Source organism: Octodon degus, unplaced genomic scaffold (assembly GCF_000260255.1).
Source record: "Octodon degus isolate 3935 unplaced genomic scaffold, OctDeg1.0 scaffold00031, whole genome shotgun sequence".
In the NCBI taxonomy this organism is placed as follows: domain Eukaryota; kingdom Metazoa; phylum Chordata; class Mammalia; order Rodentia; family Octodontidae; genus Octodon; species Octodon degus.
The window spans coordinates 9,954,426-9,974,657 of NW_004524607.1; the positions used below are offsets into that span (position 1 = coordinate 9,954,426).

At 37.8% G+C, this 20,232-nt stretch overlaps 1 protein-coding gene across 1 annotated transcript in view; it reads right to left on the bottom strand.

The window, feature by feature from the left end:
* Positions 1-20,232, bottom strand: part of Sept7 (septin 7) — a 104,566-nt gene that overhangs the window by 71,421 nt on the left and 12,913 nt on the right. Inside the window, exons 2-3 of the mRNA XM_023713370.1 lie at positions 16,371-16,375; positions 2,636-2,738 (exon numbers count right to left, since the gene is read on the bottom strand). Coding sequence (XP_023569138.1) covers positions 2,636-2,738; positions 16,371-16,375 — 108 coding nt within the window. The remainder of the gene's footprint in view (positions 1-2,635; positions 2,739-16,370; positions 16,376-20,232) is intronic.

The window sequence follows — 20,232 nt, forward strand, 5'->3', positions numbered from 1 at the left end:
AAAGAAAGAAAGAAAGAAAGAAAGAAAGAAAGAAAGAAAGAAAGAAAGAAAGAAAGAAAGAAAGAAAGAAAGAAAGAAAGAAAGAAAGAGTGGTATTGCTCAGTGGAAGAGCAGTTGCCAAGCATGTGCAAGGCCCTACAACTGGCTCCCCAAACCTAACCCACCAACAAGGCAATTCCAAAGATAAATAAGCACAAGAAATAAGCAAATAGCCATCAGCAATAAAGCAAAAAGGGAAATAAGTCATCACATTTTAGGCATGAAACCGGCACAGGAAACTGTGCTATCTAATGTGGGCAGTACACAGAGAATGGGATGCCACCAACACTTGGCAAGTGTGCAAATGGTACACAACTTGTCTGAGTGTAATTTGTACTGTCAATCAAAACTTCACTGAAACAATGAATCAAACTTTTAAAAAACAGAAGTTCATATTTCAAAAGCTATAACCTAAGGAAATAATTAACAAGTAAGCAAAGCTAGAATTATAACCGCATTACAGTGTAAACACTAGCTAAAAATAAGTGTAACCAACCTTAACATGGTCACATATGATAAATATCCACCTTTACAAGCCACTAAAAATCACGATAGCCAGCAGCCAGGTTATTAAAGGAGATCTGACACTACAAGATGACCACACATCTAGTGATATACATTTCCTTGAAATATCAAATGACTATTGCACTTGGTTTTTGTCTACAAAAAGGACAAATTCTACTAAGTTCACGCAATTATTCTTTAAAATTCTAATACCTCCCTCCCTCTAAAATTTAACTGACCCAGTTCTTCTAACAGACCTACACTTGTCTTAAGTTTATTGTTTAAGATTACTAATACTATATACATAATTAAGATGTGGTTTTTCTTCAAATATGTTATCCTACAGAAGAAAAGATGCACTTTCCTTTATTTCATCCAGGTACTAGGCCCACCCCTGCTCTACAGCAGCAACCTACAAGCCATTTATACTACTCAACCACAGCCAGGTACCTTAACCAACTCTAATATTAAAGAATCAAATTTGCAAACTCTGTATTTTAACTACATGAACAATTACAAAGCATATAGTGTTCACACAAGCACAGACTGAATATCAGGTAAAGTATTTTGATCAATAGATAAAATAGTTCCAGCTACCCTGCGCCAGTGGGACTTGCCGGTCCAAGCCCAGGCACAGCGTGGGTGAGACCCTCTTCCACCCCCTTGGGACACCCAACACCACTCCGCAGCATCCCCCCACCACATAAGAATTTCGGCCGTGTTCTGGGGACCCCCAGATCCAGTCCTAGCCCAGGCCTGGTGAGTGTGTGGGAGAGCTGCCTCTCCCCCCTACTCCACCTTGTCCCCTCCAGACTCAGCTTGGGCCTGGCATACAGGCCTGAGGTGAAACCCTACAGCTGTCATACCTGCAGAGAGAGTAGGGGACAGAACCACCCAGCTAGTCCAGGAGCAGAACATCTTGCCAGAGGGGCACAACAGGTTCACTCCCAAGTGCAGCAGCAGGAAGGAGCTGAGCACAGCAGCCAGACCCAAGCCAGGCACAGCTGGATAAATCCAACCTTTGTATATTTGCACCTGAACTTCAGTAGGTGCTAAGGTTATAACTGCACCAAAGCTCTACAAAAAGGTCAGAAGACAGTGCTACACAAAACGCCAACGTGAAGGAGTAAAATGCAATCTCAGAACCCAAGCCCACCCATAAGTGCAGAGGACACTAACACAGAACAAATGGGGAATCACACAGCTGAAATCAATGAATCAATGGCTTCTGAAATAGATAAAATACTCTTCTTTTTAATGAAGGAGTATTTCTTAGCCAATTCAGTAACAAAATAGAGATACTAGATAGTGGAACAAGACTGACCCACAACCTCCAAAACCTAGCATCAATTAAATTTCCTTAGTTAATGACAGTCAACCCACTACCCTGCCTTTTACCTTCGTACAGAAAGATAAAATAAAGCTGTATTACACTCAGGACAGAGGCTCTACAGTCACACTACAGGAGGTGAAAATATTATAGTCATTTCAGAGTAAGACTGCCTTACTCCTAGCAAAGGTACAACATGTTCCACATTACGTGTCATGATGATGCTACCAATCTATGGTCTGAATAATCCTCAACTGTATCTTCAAGTTGACAACAGCGCAGAGTCAGGTGTTCATAGGATAAAACACAAAAGGTAAATGAATGGCACTGAATCAGTGCCATTCTTAGAAAACTGAGAGAATCATACCTCACTCACACCAGGGCTCATACTCAATGATTATGGGTAATCCTCTGAAGTACAATGAGTCTGTCCCATCTTTCACTTTGTAATTCAGAGCACATATTTAAATTAAATACTCATGTGATCCAACTTCACTATAGAAGGTAAGTCATAGAACAAATTTATTCTGAAGTAATAAGGATAAGTTACCACCATTCCTCAACTTTTACTTTCTGCCTTAGAAAACAAAAGCAAATATATAAATCCCATTGTGCCACTAAACTAAATTGTAAAATGAATTTTTATAAGGTTAAATATAGCACACCTTCCCTGCAGTTCAGCTTTTTCTTAAATTTATTCAGAGCTGATTAACTGTAAAACTTAAGACCAAAATCCCATTTTTGTGAGAAATCAGATCTTACCTACTACCATAAGTGTGAATTCAAACCCTCTCTTCACTGATTTTCTATATACTTGATTTGGGAGATTGGCAAATCCCACGTAGCCTTCAAGGTTCTTCGGTTGCTGAAAAGGTAAAAAGCCAAGTTGTTTACATATCACTTATTTCAAATTTCTTTTATTAAACTACTTAAGAAAATTACACAAAATATTATAACAAATCATACTACCTTATTGTTAGCAGGAGTATTAATTGCAAAATTGACAAAATAAAACAAGTAAGCATGAGTTGATTAATGATGTAATTATTATAAAAACTCAAGGAAACAAGTCTCAGAGCAAAAATCTGAACTGAGAGTAAGTTAGTACAAGACAACAAATCAGTTTTTTCAATGAAAAAAATCAAATGCTCTTAAGATCGTATTAAGAATCTTTTTTAAACTATCACCTTTGCTGACTACACTACCATACATTTGTATTATTTGAACTCTTCTGACTTGTGAGATGAAATAAAAATGCTGAATTTAAAACAATTTTTCAGGCCGGTGAGACAGCTCAGTAACTAAGCACCTGCTTAGGCAAGCACAGGCACTGGGATTTGATCCCCCATACCACATGCCATGCAGGCCCTGCCCCTGGGCACATTGAGGTGGCCATCTAGCACAGGTGTGGTTGTGCATGCCTATAATCCCAGTGCTGAGGAGGCTGAAAACAGGAGGATCACTGCGAATCCAAGCTGTGTAGTGAGACACTGTACCAAATACATAAAAATAAATAAAATAAAATAACAATTAAAAAAACCCAATTTTTCATAAATTCTTTAAGGCTCTCAAGATCAGTGTCAATCAGTACACAAGTATCTTTCAAGTTGTTCTACCAGGTCTGATCTGGTCACTTTAAAGTTTCACATGTTCCTGCTTGCTGGCTCCATCTTCAGGGAAATCAAATTTATCTAGGTTTTAAAGTAAAATACAACTCTGTTTTCTATATGGGTTTTTAACTGCTTCACAAGTAATTCAAAAAAATTAATTTTAAATTGGTATAGTAAGTAAGTCTGATGTTTAACTTCACCATTGGTGAGAAACACTGTCCAAAGATCAGACCATCTGGGTCTTGCCAATCAATTTTATTACAGGTAGGTCTTGTTCATCATTAAAATACTACAGCAAAATAGCTCTCAGAGACACATATTTCTTTTAAAAGCTTCTGCCATATTTAAATGCTCATTCACAAAGTAAAGCATCAATTCAACACATTAGGAACTAGTGGAAAACTGAAGTCTTTCATTACATATATAGCCAACTATTTCATCCACTGTCACAGTTTGTGTCTAGATGTACCCCAAAGCCTCATGTAGTTATAGGTGGGGCTTTTTAAAGATGTGGCTAGATCTAAAGCATGTGATACTGGAACTGACTAATAGAGCAATGCCAGGATCAAGGGTACTAGGATTAAGGGTGTGAGAGCTACCCACCCTCAGAAGCCTAGATAAGATATAAGGGGTGGAAAGCTGTGTTCTCTTTTTGCTCTGCCACCTTCTATATACCATGAACTGTTTTTCCTCCCCAGTGCCTGTCTTCAATGCCATCCTGCCTTGGAGCCAGCTGATTATGAACTTAATTCTCTACAAACTACGAGCTAAATAAACCTTTCCTCTTTTAACTGTGAGTTTTGGGTATTCTGTCTCAGCAATGAGAACAGTACTTTACCACTACAGTTACCCTTTTTTCATTCCATTATAAACTCTTAAGCCAAATGTTAGTAAGCCAAGTTAGGGAATCAAATCGAAAAAACTAACTTTAAACATAATTAGGAGACTGATCAAAATATAGTATTATAAATTCAAATATTTGAAAGCCTACTATGAAGAGCTAAAAATGTGTAATAAATGTAGTTTCACTGGCTAGTTATTATCCAACTATAAATTAAATTTAACTCAAACTGAGAAAAGTCAATGTATAAATTATGTTCTATACTCACAGCTACTTTGTGACGAACATATACCCATCATTTCAGTGTTCCAGATTCCAACAGAACAAAATTGACGGCAGAAGAGTAAATAAGGAATTCCAAGAATTGTAGACATGTTCAGTCCAAACACGAGTGGTAAATCCATTGGAACACAGCAAAAGACAGAAAAATAAAAGTTACTTACAGGTAACTCAACAAATTAAGAGGTACATTACAAATAAATTAACAGGCTTTTTTCTTTGTCAAATACTTTGGAGTGGGGATAAGGATAAGTCCTAGTGAGTATAAACTACTCTTTTCAACATCTCTCCTGCTGAAATACAGAACAAAAGACCTTTTATCTTTTTATAATGGCTACTTATTACACCCTGCATGCGAAATCTTAAGAGGAAATGGTGGGTAAGATGCAAAAGAATAAAGTTTGAGCAAGGTATACAGAAACCAACCCATCAATTCCAAGAAAAAAGTGTACATTTCATAAAATTTCATTTTGTCACTCATTGTATTTGAGAGATTTTGAAAAATGTAAACATTTTAACTAAAATACTTTCATGTAACACTGTATTTCCAGTTTGATTATTTAAGTTGAGAACTGGACAAAATTCTGAAATTGATAGAATGGGGATAAAAGAAAGGGCAGAAAATTGAGGACCATAAGCAGCAACACGTGGAAGGATGAGGTAAATGTGGGCTGTGAAAACTGAAAGATAATAAAGCACAAGGAAGGAAAATCAATCCGTGGATAATCTTCCAAGTTTATGCTGATAGAAATCTTTGACTTATATCACAACTTCTAACAATTTAAGGTGGTTAAGGAATTAGTATAAGTTTATAGCTAATTAAATTTAATAGATAAAAATCCAGTTTTAAAGTCAAGTAATTACAAAATTATTTATCCATATCAAAACCCTCCGATAACTTCTCATTTCCCTCAAAAGCAAAACTCAGTGTCCTAAGAATGGCTTCTAACTAGTTCTGAGCATTAGCCGCATCTTAGGAATCTCCCAGGGAGAGTCTACCAAAAGCCCAACCCTTTTGCACCCCAGTCCAACTGTACCTTTCTGCAGCAGAGGGAGCAGCTCTGAGGCAGAGTTCCAGTGTGCAGCCTCAGGTAAGAGCCATCAGCTGCCCAGCCCCATGAAACAGCTCTGCAGTTTCTATGGCCTCACCTCCTGACATTCTTCCTCCTCTGGCTCACTTGTCCTTGGGCCAAACTGGATCCCTAACTTGGGACTTTTGCACTTAACAGATCATTATCTCAGAGAGGCCTCCCTGTCCACCTTATTTTCTTTATTGTGCTGCCCTGGGGTGGCAGCATGTGGTACCTGGGATCAAACCACAGTCCCTGGGTCCCTGTACTTTGCCTAAGCTTGCCTAAGCAGGGGCTTTAGACCAATGAGCTATCTCGCAGGCCACCACCTTACTTTCAGTTAACCCACTCTTTACCCCAGCACTTCACTGCTTGGTTACTGAGTCTCAGCACTTCTCACCACCTAAATGCATTTTCCTCATCTTATTGACTGGGAACTCTGTGCCACCGCAGCCTGTCTCCCAAACTAGAACATAAGCTCCATCAAGGCAGCAACTAAACGAACTGCATAAACTGGCTGCAAGAAAGCAGTAGCCACCTGCGAGTAGAAAAGAGTTCAGAGAACCCCCCAGCCCCAGACAGAAAGATAACAGTAGGGCCCCCAGAGTCCGCCCCTGTGTCTTACTGCTTTATCTCCAGAACAGTGAGTTAAGGGGTTGGAGGGTCATTCCAAGTAAATGGGTGGACCCCAAAATCAGAAATAAGCTGGGTATTTCCAGAAACAAAAATAAGGCATGTAAATTATAACAAAGGAAAGTAGTGGGCAAGGAGATGAATAATAAGAAACAGGTCAACAGGCCAAGGAGCGGACAAGGGCCAGATCATGGGGGACTCAGCCACAATAGGAAGTCTGGATGCTATTTTAGGGGAGATGGGAAGCCACTGGAGGGTTTTCACAGGCGAGTGGCCTGATTAGGGTTTTAAAGACAGCTCTCACTGCTAAGTGCAGGAGTGGAAAGTAGAAAACTAGTAGGCTATTGCCACAGTCCAGGAAAGAAAGGGTATGTTGAACTAAGACAAAAAGGAAATAATGAAAGACTGAGGATTCAAAATATACTTTGAAGGCAGATCTTGGTGTAGTGGTGCACACCTGTAATCCTAGCACTTGGACGTTGTGGCAGGATAATCACTATGTGTTCACGGCCAACCTGGCCTACACAGTTGAGTTCAAGGCCAGCTTGAACTAAAAATGAAAGTGAGATTCTGTCTTTAAAAAAAAAAAAAAATCAGGTTTGAGTATGTTAATTTTGGGTTACTATTACATATGAAGAAGACAGGTTCCGTAGGCTATTTTAAACACCTAACTCCTTCTGAAACTGTGGTTGGCGTGAAAAACTGATCAGTGACTTTTGAGCACATATCTCACTAGGAGAACTCCTAATGAGATTGCAGATGCAAAGAAGGGGGCCAGGCAGAGCCCCAGGGCACTACCAATACAGGTTAGGCTGAGAAAGAACAGCCAGTGGGTGAAACAAAATATGATCATTAAATGCAGAAATAATGAGACTGATAACTTTTAACAAGGGCATCTCTGTCACACAGAGTGACTAGGTTAATTTAAACCCTATAATTCTTTACATATAATTACCACAACATTTAAAATCATCTAAAAATTATTTAAAACATTTGACTTCTCAGTTCCCCATGACTAACCACCCAGAGGGAGCAAACAGTGATATATTCATATGCATAATCCTAGGATCCCAGCAATGTGCCAAAACACATCTAATATCTTAAAAAGGTGAATGACTGAGCTTTCAGGAATATTTTTGAAGAAATTCCATTAAAAGATGAAAAACAAATTGGTTTGGCTACTTTTGCAAAATAAAATATCCCAGAATTTAGTTTCCTATCAAGTACAAAAAACTATAAATCTGAAACTACCTGGCACCGAAACATTATATAGACAATATGTTAATAATATAATATAATTAAGGCTTAAGACAGATTTTTCATGATCATAAAAATCTTTTCTTACCCTGGATTTTAAAATAACCAAAATCTGTAACTCTGAAGACATAACCACCCACTGATTCTTTACCTGCATAAATAAAATGTTCAGAGTGCCAGTGTGAAATATAATCTCTGGATATGGAAACATTAGTTACAGATAGGGGTGGCATAACTGTGACATTTGTATTAATATAAATGCATACCTGTTTACCAAGGCTTTTATGTAATATCTTCAGATCAAAAAAGTATTACTTGATTTCAAACACGTTAAGAATGTAAGAACATTATTCTTTTAAAAAAGTATAGTCTTCATTAATACGTTCTATTTTTATGTCAAAATCATATTTTAAAAAGTCAAGCTACAACTCCCCTGCTTGATGAAAATTATACACAAAATCAAGTAATAGCAATGTTGACAACAGTTCTAGAAATAAAAATTAATCAAGGAACAAAATGTTTTAGAAAAAGTTCTAACAGATGACTCAATCATACTCTTTACTTTCTCTGTTCCTATCCATCTGTTCCTATCTCAAAAAATTAAGTTACTTAAACGTTAGTGTTTAAGATGTCATTGTTTTAAAAGTATGATTATTAATATTTGTTATTAATATCCTAACAACTTATTTGGAAATCTGCTATATATACCTTATGGTGACAACAAAAAATTAAGTAAAAGGCATTATAACAAAATGGAAGTCTGATAAAAATCATGCCATCACACACCTATCTGCTCTCAGGAGGATGAAACAGGACAATCCTTTGAGCCTATAAGTTTGAGTCTAGCCTGAACAACACAGGTTATGAAGTAACTGCAGGTTACAAAAGGCAAAGATATCGATGAAGAAATCTACTTTCTCCTGAATATTCCTAACAAAATCTTTACACCATGCACATAGCTTGGCGCTTAGTCAAATTTCTACCATCTTTCAAATAGCTCAAGGGAAAACTAAAGAACATCATCTACCATGTAAATATTTCATTTTGTTTTTATTTTTTTGTGGTACCAGGGATTGAACTTAGGACCTTGCACTTGCCAGGCAAGCACTTATTCTACTGAGCTATCAACCCAGCCCTGTAAATGTTTTAAATGTTTAAAATATTTTAAATATAACTGGCCTAAAAATAATTATTTTAGAATTAATATAACTAAAATGTTACAATATCACAAAGGCACTACCTAAACATCAATTTTTATGTCTCCCACTCTCCTCCAACTACTTCAGGGTCTGATTTCTTATCTGGCTTGTTTCCTGCTACAGTTTTTACTTAGAAGTAAAACTCTATTCATGGAACCAAGTTGATTTTCTTAATCCTACTCTGATTCTTAATCTGTGGAAAATTTTAATATTTATCTCTACAAGTACACAGAATTAAACAACAAAATTTAAGTAATTTTCTTTGCTCTGAAGTTAGAATTTAGATCTTCCTAGAACTACCAGGAACTTCCTAGAGCTACTAACACAGTTCACTCAATCTACACATCATTGGCTATTAAAACATGTTAGGTATCTGTGTATAGTTACCAAGAATATAAAATCTAGGAAAAACAAGGTTACTGTTTATGAGGCTAACAACCTAAAGAGGACGTCAAATAAAGCAGAGGGTCATTACAAAAACACGATAAGCACTGACGTAAGAAAGTACAGAATGATACAAGACCAAAAAGGAAGCTGGGCATTGTGGCCTGTAATCCCAGCACTCAGGAGGCTGAGATAGGATGATCCATGAGTTTGAAGCCTACTTGGGCTATTACACAGTGAGTTCAAGACCAACCTAAACTAAATAGTGAGACCCTGTCTCAAAAACCACCACCTTAAAAAAAAAAAGGAAATGAGTCTCATCCTGTTCTTCAGCCAGATTCAGCACATCCTGAAGGATGACTAGCTGGCTTTCCTGGAATGAGAGAAGAGGGAGGATACTGGACAATGGGGTCTAGGTGAACTGTTACAGGCAGAGGCCACTGAGCAAGAGCAGGGAGCATGGCTCCTTCTGGAAACCACAGACTTCAATAGTTCTTGTGATGGCTCTAGTGATGGCAGACCTTTTAGAGACCAAGCACCCAAACTGCAACCCAAAACTCACTTATTTACTGCAAAGTGCCAAAGCTACATTTTAAACCTAAATACACAATACTTAGCTGCTGGGGCAATACTGGAGTGACATGGCTCACTGCCAACAGAGGGCTGTGTGTGCCCTCCCACTGAGGCATGTGTGTCTTAGGCTTGCCACCACCAGTCCAGGAGGTACAACTCAGGGAAGTTAACCAAAAGCCATCTGAAAAAGACTTTTCTGGCCATACCAAGGAACTGAGATCAGACTTTGTCTCAAACCTTACAGGAAACATTATGGTGTGAAGGAGAAGAATGCAGTCACGTTACCTCACATGCAGTCACATTCACACTTTAGAGAATTCTCCCTGACAAGAACATTAACTTTCTCTGCTTCTGCTCATAGTGGAAGCAGAAAGTGCCAGCAAGTTCATGGACCTGTCTTTAAAATGCTCTTTTAGCTCTACATCCCTAGTGTCAAGGACCATCTGTCCATCCCAATACACATGGCCAAGGTTGACAAGGTCATAGGCAGGTTTAACCTACAGGCCAGATTAAAACCGACACTATCTGTGGGCCCATTCTCAGGTGGATGAATTACATGACTCCATTCCACAACTGGTCAAGGCTAATAACATTATCTAGAAGAACTACTGAGTGGAGAGAATTATAAACGTGGAACATGTCACAAACAGAAACCAAAAAAAAGGAATACTGGAGGTGAACTACAGGAGAAAACTATAGCAATTTCAAGAGCTATTACTGTAGTCCAGGAGAGAAAATAACGACTGAACCAAGACAGAGGCAGTAAAGATGAAAAGAAACACAGGTTAGAAATTTGCTATCCAGTAAGGCAGGAGGATTGCCAGCATGGGCTACAGAATGAGTTTAGGGGCAGCCTGAACTACAGAGCGAGACCCTGTTTTGAAAGAGGGGGGAAGGAAAGGGGGGAGAAGAAGGGAGGGGAGGGGGGAGGGCGAGTGAGTGAGTGAGCAATCAGTCAATCTACTGGCCATTAAGGCAGTCAATTAAGTTGGGGATATAGCTCAGCAACAAAGCCTGGCAAACAGGAAGTCCTGAGTTTGACTCTCAGTACCAAAAAAAGGGTAGTCAAACTACCTTAAGGTAAACACTTGAAATGCAGTTAGTCTGAAATGAGATGATAGTTATGCTTTCAGCATGAAATACCAGTTTAAAACACTTTATAAAAGAATAAAAAGCATCTTATTAATAATTTTATATTACGTGTTAAAATTTTAAATATATATGTTACATAAAATAGGATACCAAGGTTTCAAACATGGTTGTTAAGAAAGCTAAAATGTGGCTTGCATTAAATTTTTATTGGACAACCCTGGATAAGATATCAAAGAGCTCAACTAACAAGCTTCTGTAACTAACTTGTGCAAGGTTGGCTAAGATTCAGATTTCTGAGCTTAAGTTTCAGCAACTACATGAATTGTAGCAACAACTGCTAAATGTAGGATCATCTAAATTTAAGGTGCTAACTGGACTTTAGGGAAGACAGCTGTCCAGTAAACGGAAGCATACATAAAAGGAGAAATGGGAGAACATCTAGGCTACAGAGGTATTAATACTTTACGTCATCACCATTTAAATGGTTATCAACGTCATCGATGCAAATACAGTATGCAGAATGGGAAGAAGGCCAAGACCCAACATCAACATCCCACCACCACTACCTAAAGAAACCTAGAAAAGGTGAGGGAAAAGGAAAATCATACTATTTAGTTCACAGAAGCATTTCGAAGAGGTCATTGTTTCCTTCCACTGTTACAGCTGTACCAGTGAACAGAGACAAAAAGGAGTTTGCAAATATGTAAGCAGAGAAGAACTGCAATTTTGTAAACAATTTTGTCTATATTTCAACTTTTGAGAAAAGATTATACTTGTTTTTTCTTTTATTTTATACAAAAATAAAATATCATGACCAAATAATAATGGCAGTAATTATTATACTATGTGACATAATCTTCAAATTAATTACTCAGTTTTTGTTTTTTCTTTTTTTGTAGTGGGAATTAAACTCAGGACTTTGCACTTGCCAGACAGGCATCATGAAACTGAGCTACATCCCAGTTACTTAGTTTTAAATGGTATCTGTGAATAATAAAGTAGTAGGGAAAGTTGACACTGAGTCAAGGGAGAGTTTTTCAAGTATCAAGAAAAGTAGGGCTGGGGAGATAGCTTGGCAGCATAAGCACCTACCTGACAAGTGTGAGATCCCTAGTTTGATCCCCAGTATTGCCCCCAGGCCAGCCCTGGAACCCAGAGGGCGCCACGTGGGCCCTAAAATGAGGCATAGTGGTGCAAGCCTGTAATCTCAGAGCTGGGAGACTGAGACAAGAGGATCACTATGAGTATCAACTGTGAAGCATGACCTTATATTAAATAAATTAATAAATTTTTAAAAGTAGTTGTGATTTGAATACTAATAGAAAAGATCAAATAGGTTAAGTAGCTAAAGAAAGGAATTGAGTTCAATCCCCAGTTCCACCAAAAAAAAAAAAAAAAAAAAATGCTTTTTGTTTAAAACTAGAGAGTTAAATACATGTAACTTGCATCACAAAAAAAAATGAAGGAAAATAGAAATAGGAAGTGGGTGGCTGAGAGAAGGCTGATGAAAAGCTATCAAGATGTACTATGCCTTCATGCCAGTCTTCCAAGGTGTATACAGTTATTACGTACTGCAAACAAAAAAAAGGACATAAATGTGTTTATGAAGTAAACAACAATTTCCCCTAAGACATAAGATAAAAACCGCTTACTAATCCCCAAGAGAAGTGAGGATGAGAAGATTTCAAATGCTAAAGATGTGAAACAGCAATCGCAGGACAAGAAGAAGACAGCCAAGCAATTCCTTCCACCTGAGGCTGCAGACCAGACTTTACCCATAAAAAGGCACAGGAGTACAAAAGCGAATGTACACTGAGATGGCTAAAAGAATGGGCCATCCAACTGAGATTAAAGAAGTGAAAAGAAACTTAACAGGATTCCATTCAGCGTTAAAAATGATGGCTTGGGGCTGGGGTGATGGCTCAGTGGAATAAGTGCTTCTTGGCAAGCACAAGGGCCTCAGATCAATCCCCAGTTCCGCCAAAAAAAAAAGAAAAGAAAGAAAAGCTTTTGGGCTGGAGAGATAGCTCAGTGGAATAAGTGCTTGCCTGGCAAGTGCAAGGTCCTGAGTTCAATCCCTGATACCACCAAAAATAAATAAATAAATAAATAAATAAATAAATAAATATAATAAATAAAAATGATGGCTTGGGGGTCAGGGAGATAGCTCAGCAGTCTAAGCACCTGCCTGGCAAGTGCAAGGATCCAGGTTTGATCCCTAGTACCGCATGCAGTGCCGGCCATGGAAAGCAGGTATGGTAGTGCACACCTGTAATCTCAGCACTGGGGATGCTGAGACAGGAGGATCACTACAAGTTGGAGCTATGTAGTGAGACCCTGTACCAAATAAATAAATAAAAGATTTTTTTAAAAAATTTAAATAATGGCTTGGCCTGGGAGTGCAGGCTAATGATAGACCACATGTAAAGCCTTCAGTCTCATTCCCAGCACCACACTGAAGGAAGGAAAAAAGGAATGTAGTGAAGGAGAGAGGGAGGGGCAGACCCACTAGTGTGAAATCACCATCTCGTGTAGAATGGACAAGAAGAGCATACAGCTGACTCTCAAGACCTGGCGGAAGCTAACTCCAGTTATTTTTCAAAATAACAAGCTACATGTGATCAACAAATAATGATTGATGGCTTGAGCATAAACAAGAAGCTGGGGCCAACTTGTTAAAAGATGGTGACCAACAGGCACTAAAACTGACCAATGAGATGATGGAGCTTCTAACAGCAAGCAAAACCAAAAGTGTGACGCCATCTTTACAAAAGAAAGCAGGACAGTGGTGGTAAGTAAAACAAATGCTGGTACTAAACAGAAGTTTCAAAAAGAAAAGGTTCTTTTAAGGATAAAAAGTCTCTAATATCCAGACCAGCATGTCCAATAGAAATATAAGGCAATCCACCTATAACTAAATATTCTAGTAGATACATTAAGAAAGTGAAAGGTAAAAGGTAACATTAACTTTAATAAAAACTATTTTACTTAATATAAATATTACTATCATTTTAACACATAACCAATGTAAATATTAGACTTTTTACACTGATAATTCTGCATCTCATACATGATGAAATTAGATGCACCGCTTAATTAACATTCAACACTGGTCACATGTCAGGTACATCAGTGGCTAACAGCACAAATACAGAACTTTTTCATCATTGTCAAAGTACCTATTAGACAGCAGACTGAAATGAATGAAAGTATTAAGGAAGGATATGGGAAACATCTCGGGGGTGGGCAGTTAATGGTATACTGAATAAAAAACTTTATTAGACAATTGGCACACAGCGGTATCAAAGAAATTCAAGTATAAGCTCAAATAATTTCTCCATTAAAATCACTGAGAAAATGGGTAATAATGTTGTAGACAATTGAGTTAGATAGATACACTATAGGCAGTCCAGACAGGGGTAGGCCCTCGAAGGAGACAGCATGGAAGACAGGATACCTTGCAACTGTACAAGAGATGGACGCTCCCACTGTGGACCAGATCTGAGGACCACTGATGAAACAAATGCTCACCCTCCTATAGATAAGCATCCGGGACTGATCATTACCTTGAGGAAGCCAGGAAGAGTCACTAATCCAACTGCTACTGGCTACCAGATAAAGTCCTGTTCTGTATTCATGCTCGCTTGCTAAGTGACATGCTTTCCTATTTGGTCCAGGATTTAATCAACTGTACCTGTGCAATTGTGCTTGTGGTCTTATTCGTTGACCATAGTCTTGTCCCACCTCATGTGCGAGTTTTCATGTTTCCTAACCTTAGACTTGCTTCACCTCATGGTTCTGCTCTATAAAAAATCCCTGGAAAAGGCAGATGCCTGGGCAACCCACTTGGATCCCACTTCTGCCCCTCTCTCAGACAAAAGCTTTCTTCCCGCCCCACCCCCCAAAAAAATATATTCTGCTCTTAACCTCCGTTGTTCCTAAAATTCATTCTTCAGTTTTAGAGAACTCAAACTCTCATTCATTCCACTTATCTTTCAGGTTGAGAGTTTCATTCCCCTATTATTATCAACAGTGGTCAAATCCTTCCCCCAACTCTGAAAATTAACCAAAAGCTGGCATCAATTGGCTGAACGCTTAGTAAAAGCAAAAACATAAAACTGCTGAATCTTAGTAAAAAGCAGCAGCCCATTGCACTTTAACTTGTCCATTCTCAACTCTAGGGAGTCTGAGGCAGGAGGACTGCCTGTGAGTTCAAAGCCAGCCTGAGTTACAAGGTGAGACGCTGCCTCAAAAACCAATATCCAACCAAATGACACCAGCCACAACAATATATTCTGAAGGGCATAGTCTGATTTCTACAGCTGCCACACTGTACTATTTTAAAAGTTGTATTCCACTCTCCCCAAAAGATTTAAGATATGTAAACAAAACAATCCACAACCCAGAAGTGATGATGCTCAAGAAAGAGGACTAACCTACAGAAATTATTCCTTAGTCATTAAACATACATTAAAATTTCTATTTTAAATGCTTAAAGAATTGAGAAGACCATGTCTAAAATTATTTAAAAAAAAAAAAAATCCAAGTAGAAATTCTGGAGTTAAAAAGCATAAGAGCTAAAATGAAAAATTCATTCAGGGAGAGTAAATAAATCAGAGCTGGCAGGAAAAAAAAAAAGCAGCAAACCTCAATACAGGTAAAATAACAACCAAACTAAGTAAAATACAAAAAATGAGCAGAGCCACAGAAACCTATGGAACAATATCAATCACACCAACGTATGAATAACTGGAATCCCTGAGGGAGGGAGAACAGTGATGGGGAGGAGGAGAAAAATGCAAAGTTTGAAGAAAAAATGAAACAAAGAAAACTTCCCAAATTTGTTAGAAAACCATTAAAAGCTTTAAAAAAAAAAAAAAACCAAAAAACAATATAACCAAAGAGACTCCATTCACATTAATCAAACAGTCAAAAGTGACAGAGAGAATACTAAAACCAGTAAGAAAGAAGTAACAGACTATGAACAGTTGCTTCCTTCTCAAGAAATTAGCAGAAGAAATTAAAGCTAAAGCAAACAAAAAATTAAATGATCAAGATTTAACCAGAAATAAATGAAACACATAATAAGCACAATAGAAAAAATACCAAAGCTGGTTCACTGTAAACATCACCAAAACTGATAGGCTTACCCAGACTAAGAGGGAACGCTGGATCTACTGAAGTCAAGAATGAAGGAGAAAGCCACTACCAGCTTTACATGACAAAGTTAAAAGGAAGCCTATGAACACCCGCATACCAACAAATTAGAGGACCTAGAAAAAAATGTAAAAGCTCCCTTGAAAGACCCAAATTATCAAAACTGACTCCAGTGATAGAGGGCTCACACAGTGCATGCAAGGCCCTAGCTTGGATTCCCAGCAAACACCACCAACACCACCACCCCCAAAAAAGAAAACAAAGTAACTGAAGTGTCCTGTAACAAGATTAAAATGTAAATGGCAATGGAATACCCATCGCTGACAAAATTAAACAAAAAAAAAAGGGGATACTAATGAAAGATCATTTTGTATCTGTATATATAAAATAGGATAGATACACAGCTACTTCCTCTTAATCCAATGAGAAGAAACACTTGTACTATTAGTGTTTGGACAGGATATCATGTCTGCATCTTGTACTATGAATAACCACTATGAAGACAACAATATGCAATTATTGAACCTGTCCCACTAATCGGTTTTGAAATGGTCTCATTGCTATTTGTTTCTCTCGTTGCTATTTGTTTTGCAATAAAATTAACAAAATAAATAGCTATTATCTAAAGAAGATTAAATTAGTAAACACACACACACACACACAGAATCTTTAAAAAAAAAAGAAACATAAAAATCCTACTAAACCCAAGCCCAGACATCTACATTGGTAAACTCTACCAAAAGTTTAAAGATTGCCCAATCCTTCACAACTAAGAAACAGAGAGGAGGGAACACTTCCCATCTTATTTTATGAGACCAGTTTTCCCTACTACCAAAACCAAATAAATGCATCAAATGAAAACAAAAACCCAATGCTCTTTTTTATTTATTATTTATTTTTTTTGGGGGGGGGGGCAGAAACGGGGATTGAACTCAGACCCTTGCGCTTGCCAGGAAAGCGCTTATTCCACTGAGCCATCTCCCCGGCCCCCTCCCAATGCTCTTTATCCACAAGCAAAAACCATCAACAAAGTACTAATCATAGATTCCAGTGACATGGCAGAGATTACACACAGTGATCAGTGAGGTTTAGCCCAGAAGGAATATGTCTGATTTACATATTAAAGTTAGCCAATGCAAAACATTAAATTAACCAAGTAAACACAACAACCACATGACCTTATCAATAAAAAAAAAAATGCATTCGACAAAAATGCAATATTCAGGGCCAGCCAAATAGCTCAGCAGATTAAAGTGCCTGCAAGCAGGCACAGGGGCCAGGGATTTGATCCCCAGAACTGCCCTGCTGGCCCCGCCTCTGGGGCGTGCTGAGATGGCACACGCCTGTAATCCCAGCACTTGGGAGGCTAACACAGGAGAATCCCTACGAGTCTGATCTACACACTGAGACCCTGTAGACCCTGGCCTAAATACAGGAAAAAAAAAAAAAATTTAAATGACTCTGTTCTGGAGGTTCTGTAAGAGGTATTTGGCAAGATAAAGAAAAGAGAGCCATGACAGGCTTTGAAGTAACATACAAAAGTAAAACTATCTCTTGCTCAAAATGTGTGATCTTGTAAACAGGAATCCTTAACAGATCATTTTTTAAAAATCCTATTAATAAAGTTGTACTATATAAAAATCATTAATTTTATACATTAGCAAAAAACCAAAAAAGAACTGAAAATTCAGAAAGCAATTCCACTTTCAATCACATCAGGAAGAATAAAATAGGAATTGATTCAACGAAAGTGTAAGTCTTGCACAGTGAAAACTATAAAACATGGTTCAAAGATACTGAACATATAGATGTGATGGCACATGCTCATAATTCCAGCCACTCTGGAGGCTTAAGTAGGAAGATGTCAAGTTTGAGGCTAGCCTGGGCAACCTGGTGAGATCCTGCCTTCCAATCAAAAAAAGAAAAGTAATTTTTAGAGCTGGGGAGTTAGCTCAGCGGTCCAAGTGCTTACCTAGTAAATGCAAGGACCCAGGTTTGATCCCCGGCACTGTATGCCATGCCAGCCCCAAAACCAGGTGTGGTGGTGCACACCTGTAATCCCAGCACTGGGGAAGCTGAGACAGGAGGATTACTACAAGTATGAGCTGTGTAATGAGACTTTATACCAAATAAATAAATAAATAAAAGATTTTTTTTAATATTAAAAACAATTCTTAAAGGAAGAGGGCAAGGGATGCATCTCAGTAGTAGAGCACTTGCCTGATATGTGTGCCCTTCAGTTCAATCCCCAAGATCCCCAACCTCCTCCCAAAAATTGAAGAACCAAATAAAGGATACCTCATGTTCATGAACTGAAAGAAAATACTGTTAAGATTGAAATATTCTCCATACTGATTTACAAACTGAACACTATTCCTATCAAAATCTGAATTGGCTTCATTGTAAAAATTGATAATCTAAGCCTAAAATTACAGGGAAATTCAAGGAACCCAAAACACTTTTAAAATAATTGAAATAAAATAAGAGTTGGAGAATTTATACTTCCTAATTTCAAAACTTACAACAAAGTATAATTAAGAATCTAAAAGTTCTCTAGGTATAAAGCAACGAGGTTTTAAGATATTAAAATGTTCTTAGTTGATTGTAGAAAACTTACAACAAATTTGCAATCATCAATATGGTAAAAACTCAGAAATAAATCCTTATGTTTATGGTCAACTGTCTTCCCACAAGATTACCATGACAACACAATAAAAAATAAAATAAATAAAATTAAAGACTAATCTTTTCAGCAAAAAGTGCTGGGACTCTGGATATCCATCTAGGTTAAAGAACAAAGAGCTGATGCTCACTTCAGCAGCACATATACTAAAATTAAAGTGAGTAACCTCTACGTATGTACCACAGTGGCTAAAATAATGAAGTCGTTTCCAAGTGTTGGTGAGTATGTAGAACTGAAATTCCATTGCTGAGATGTTACCACTACATTGGAAAACTACTGCAATTTTTTAAAAAGTTAAACATATACATGTATGTATCATATGACTTAGCCCAAATATTTACCCAAAATAAATGAAATCATGAACCACTATTATTACATTTCTTTAAAAATTTATAAAGAAAAATGTCTGAAAGACAAGACTCCCCAAGTTTTAACAATGGCTATGTTTTCCTACTGGGTTACAGTAAATCAGATTTGTGCTATTTGCCATTTCTCAAGTTATTAAACAATCTAAATTATTTCCATTTTATAAAAAATGACACAGAAAATGAAGTCATGTACATCATAAGTCAGTATAAGTTTTCTTTTCAATAGTAAGTTTGATGCTTTTTATTTTTTATTTTTGACAAGTTCATTAGAAAGCAAAGGAAGAACCTGTAGGAGATACTTTAAATTTTTTTAATGCGCTTAGTACTTGGGATTCAGGGTCGATAGGGTCTCACTACATAGATGGGACTTGTAGTGATTCTCCCAAAGCCCTGGGATTACAGGTGCACACCACCACACCCAGTCGCATTCGCCAGCTCAGTGTGCCCGGGGTGCGGAGCCAGCACAGCATGCCAGGTAGTGAACCATAGCCACTGTGCTCTGTCTAAGCATGCACTTAAGTCCACTGAGCTATCAGGGTGGCCCTGTAGGAGATAATTTTGACAAGTTCTCAATAAAGATGGAAGTTCAGCCAAAGCAGAAAAAGGCTAGAATACGAATATATATTATGTTCATAATATATACTGATGTTCGTAATATTATAAGATGAACTGATAGCCACTAAATTGCACATCAACATCACCAGAATTACATACTATAAAGATCCCAGAATATTTCCTCTATTAAGCAAAATAACATAACTCAAAAAATTAATGAAAATGTGGAAAGTACATATGGCAATCTGCAAAGGCTAAAAGCTGAGAAAGGTACTAAAATGCTTTGTAAGACATGCTCAGAATCTAAATGAAACTCAATCTGGAAATACGTATATCCAAACCATGTGGTTTCCCAAACCTCACACCCTTATGCCAAACTATAACATGAATGAAAATTTTAGTGAGAGAACTGTAACAATGGGATACAGAAATACGGTGTTTGTGGGACACATTTCAAGTACTCCATCAATTTCTCTTCACTTTAAAGTTCAGAGTGGGGCTGGTAAGATGGCTCAGTGGTCTAAAGCACCTACTTAGAACAAGCTAAGCTAAGCAAAGCACAGGGACCGAGATTCAATCCCCCAGCACCATGTGCCAGCCAGCCTCGCCCCCTGGTGGGCTGAGCTGGCCACACACACAAAATAAATAAACAAACAAA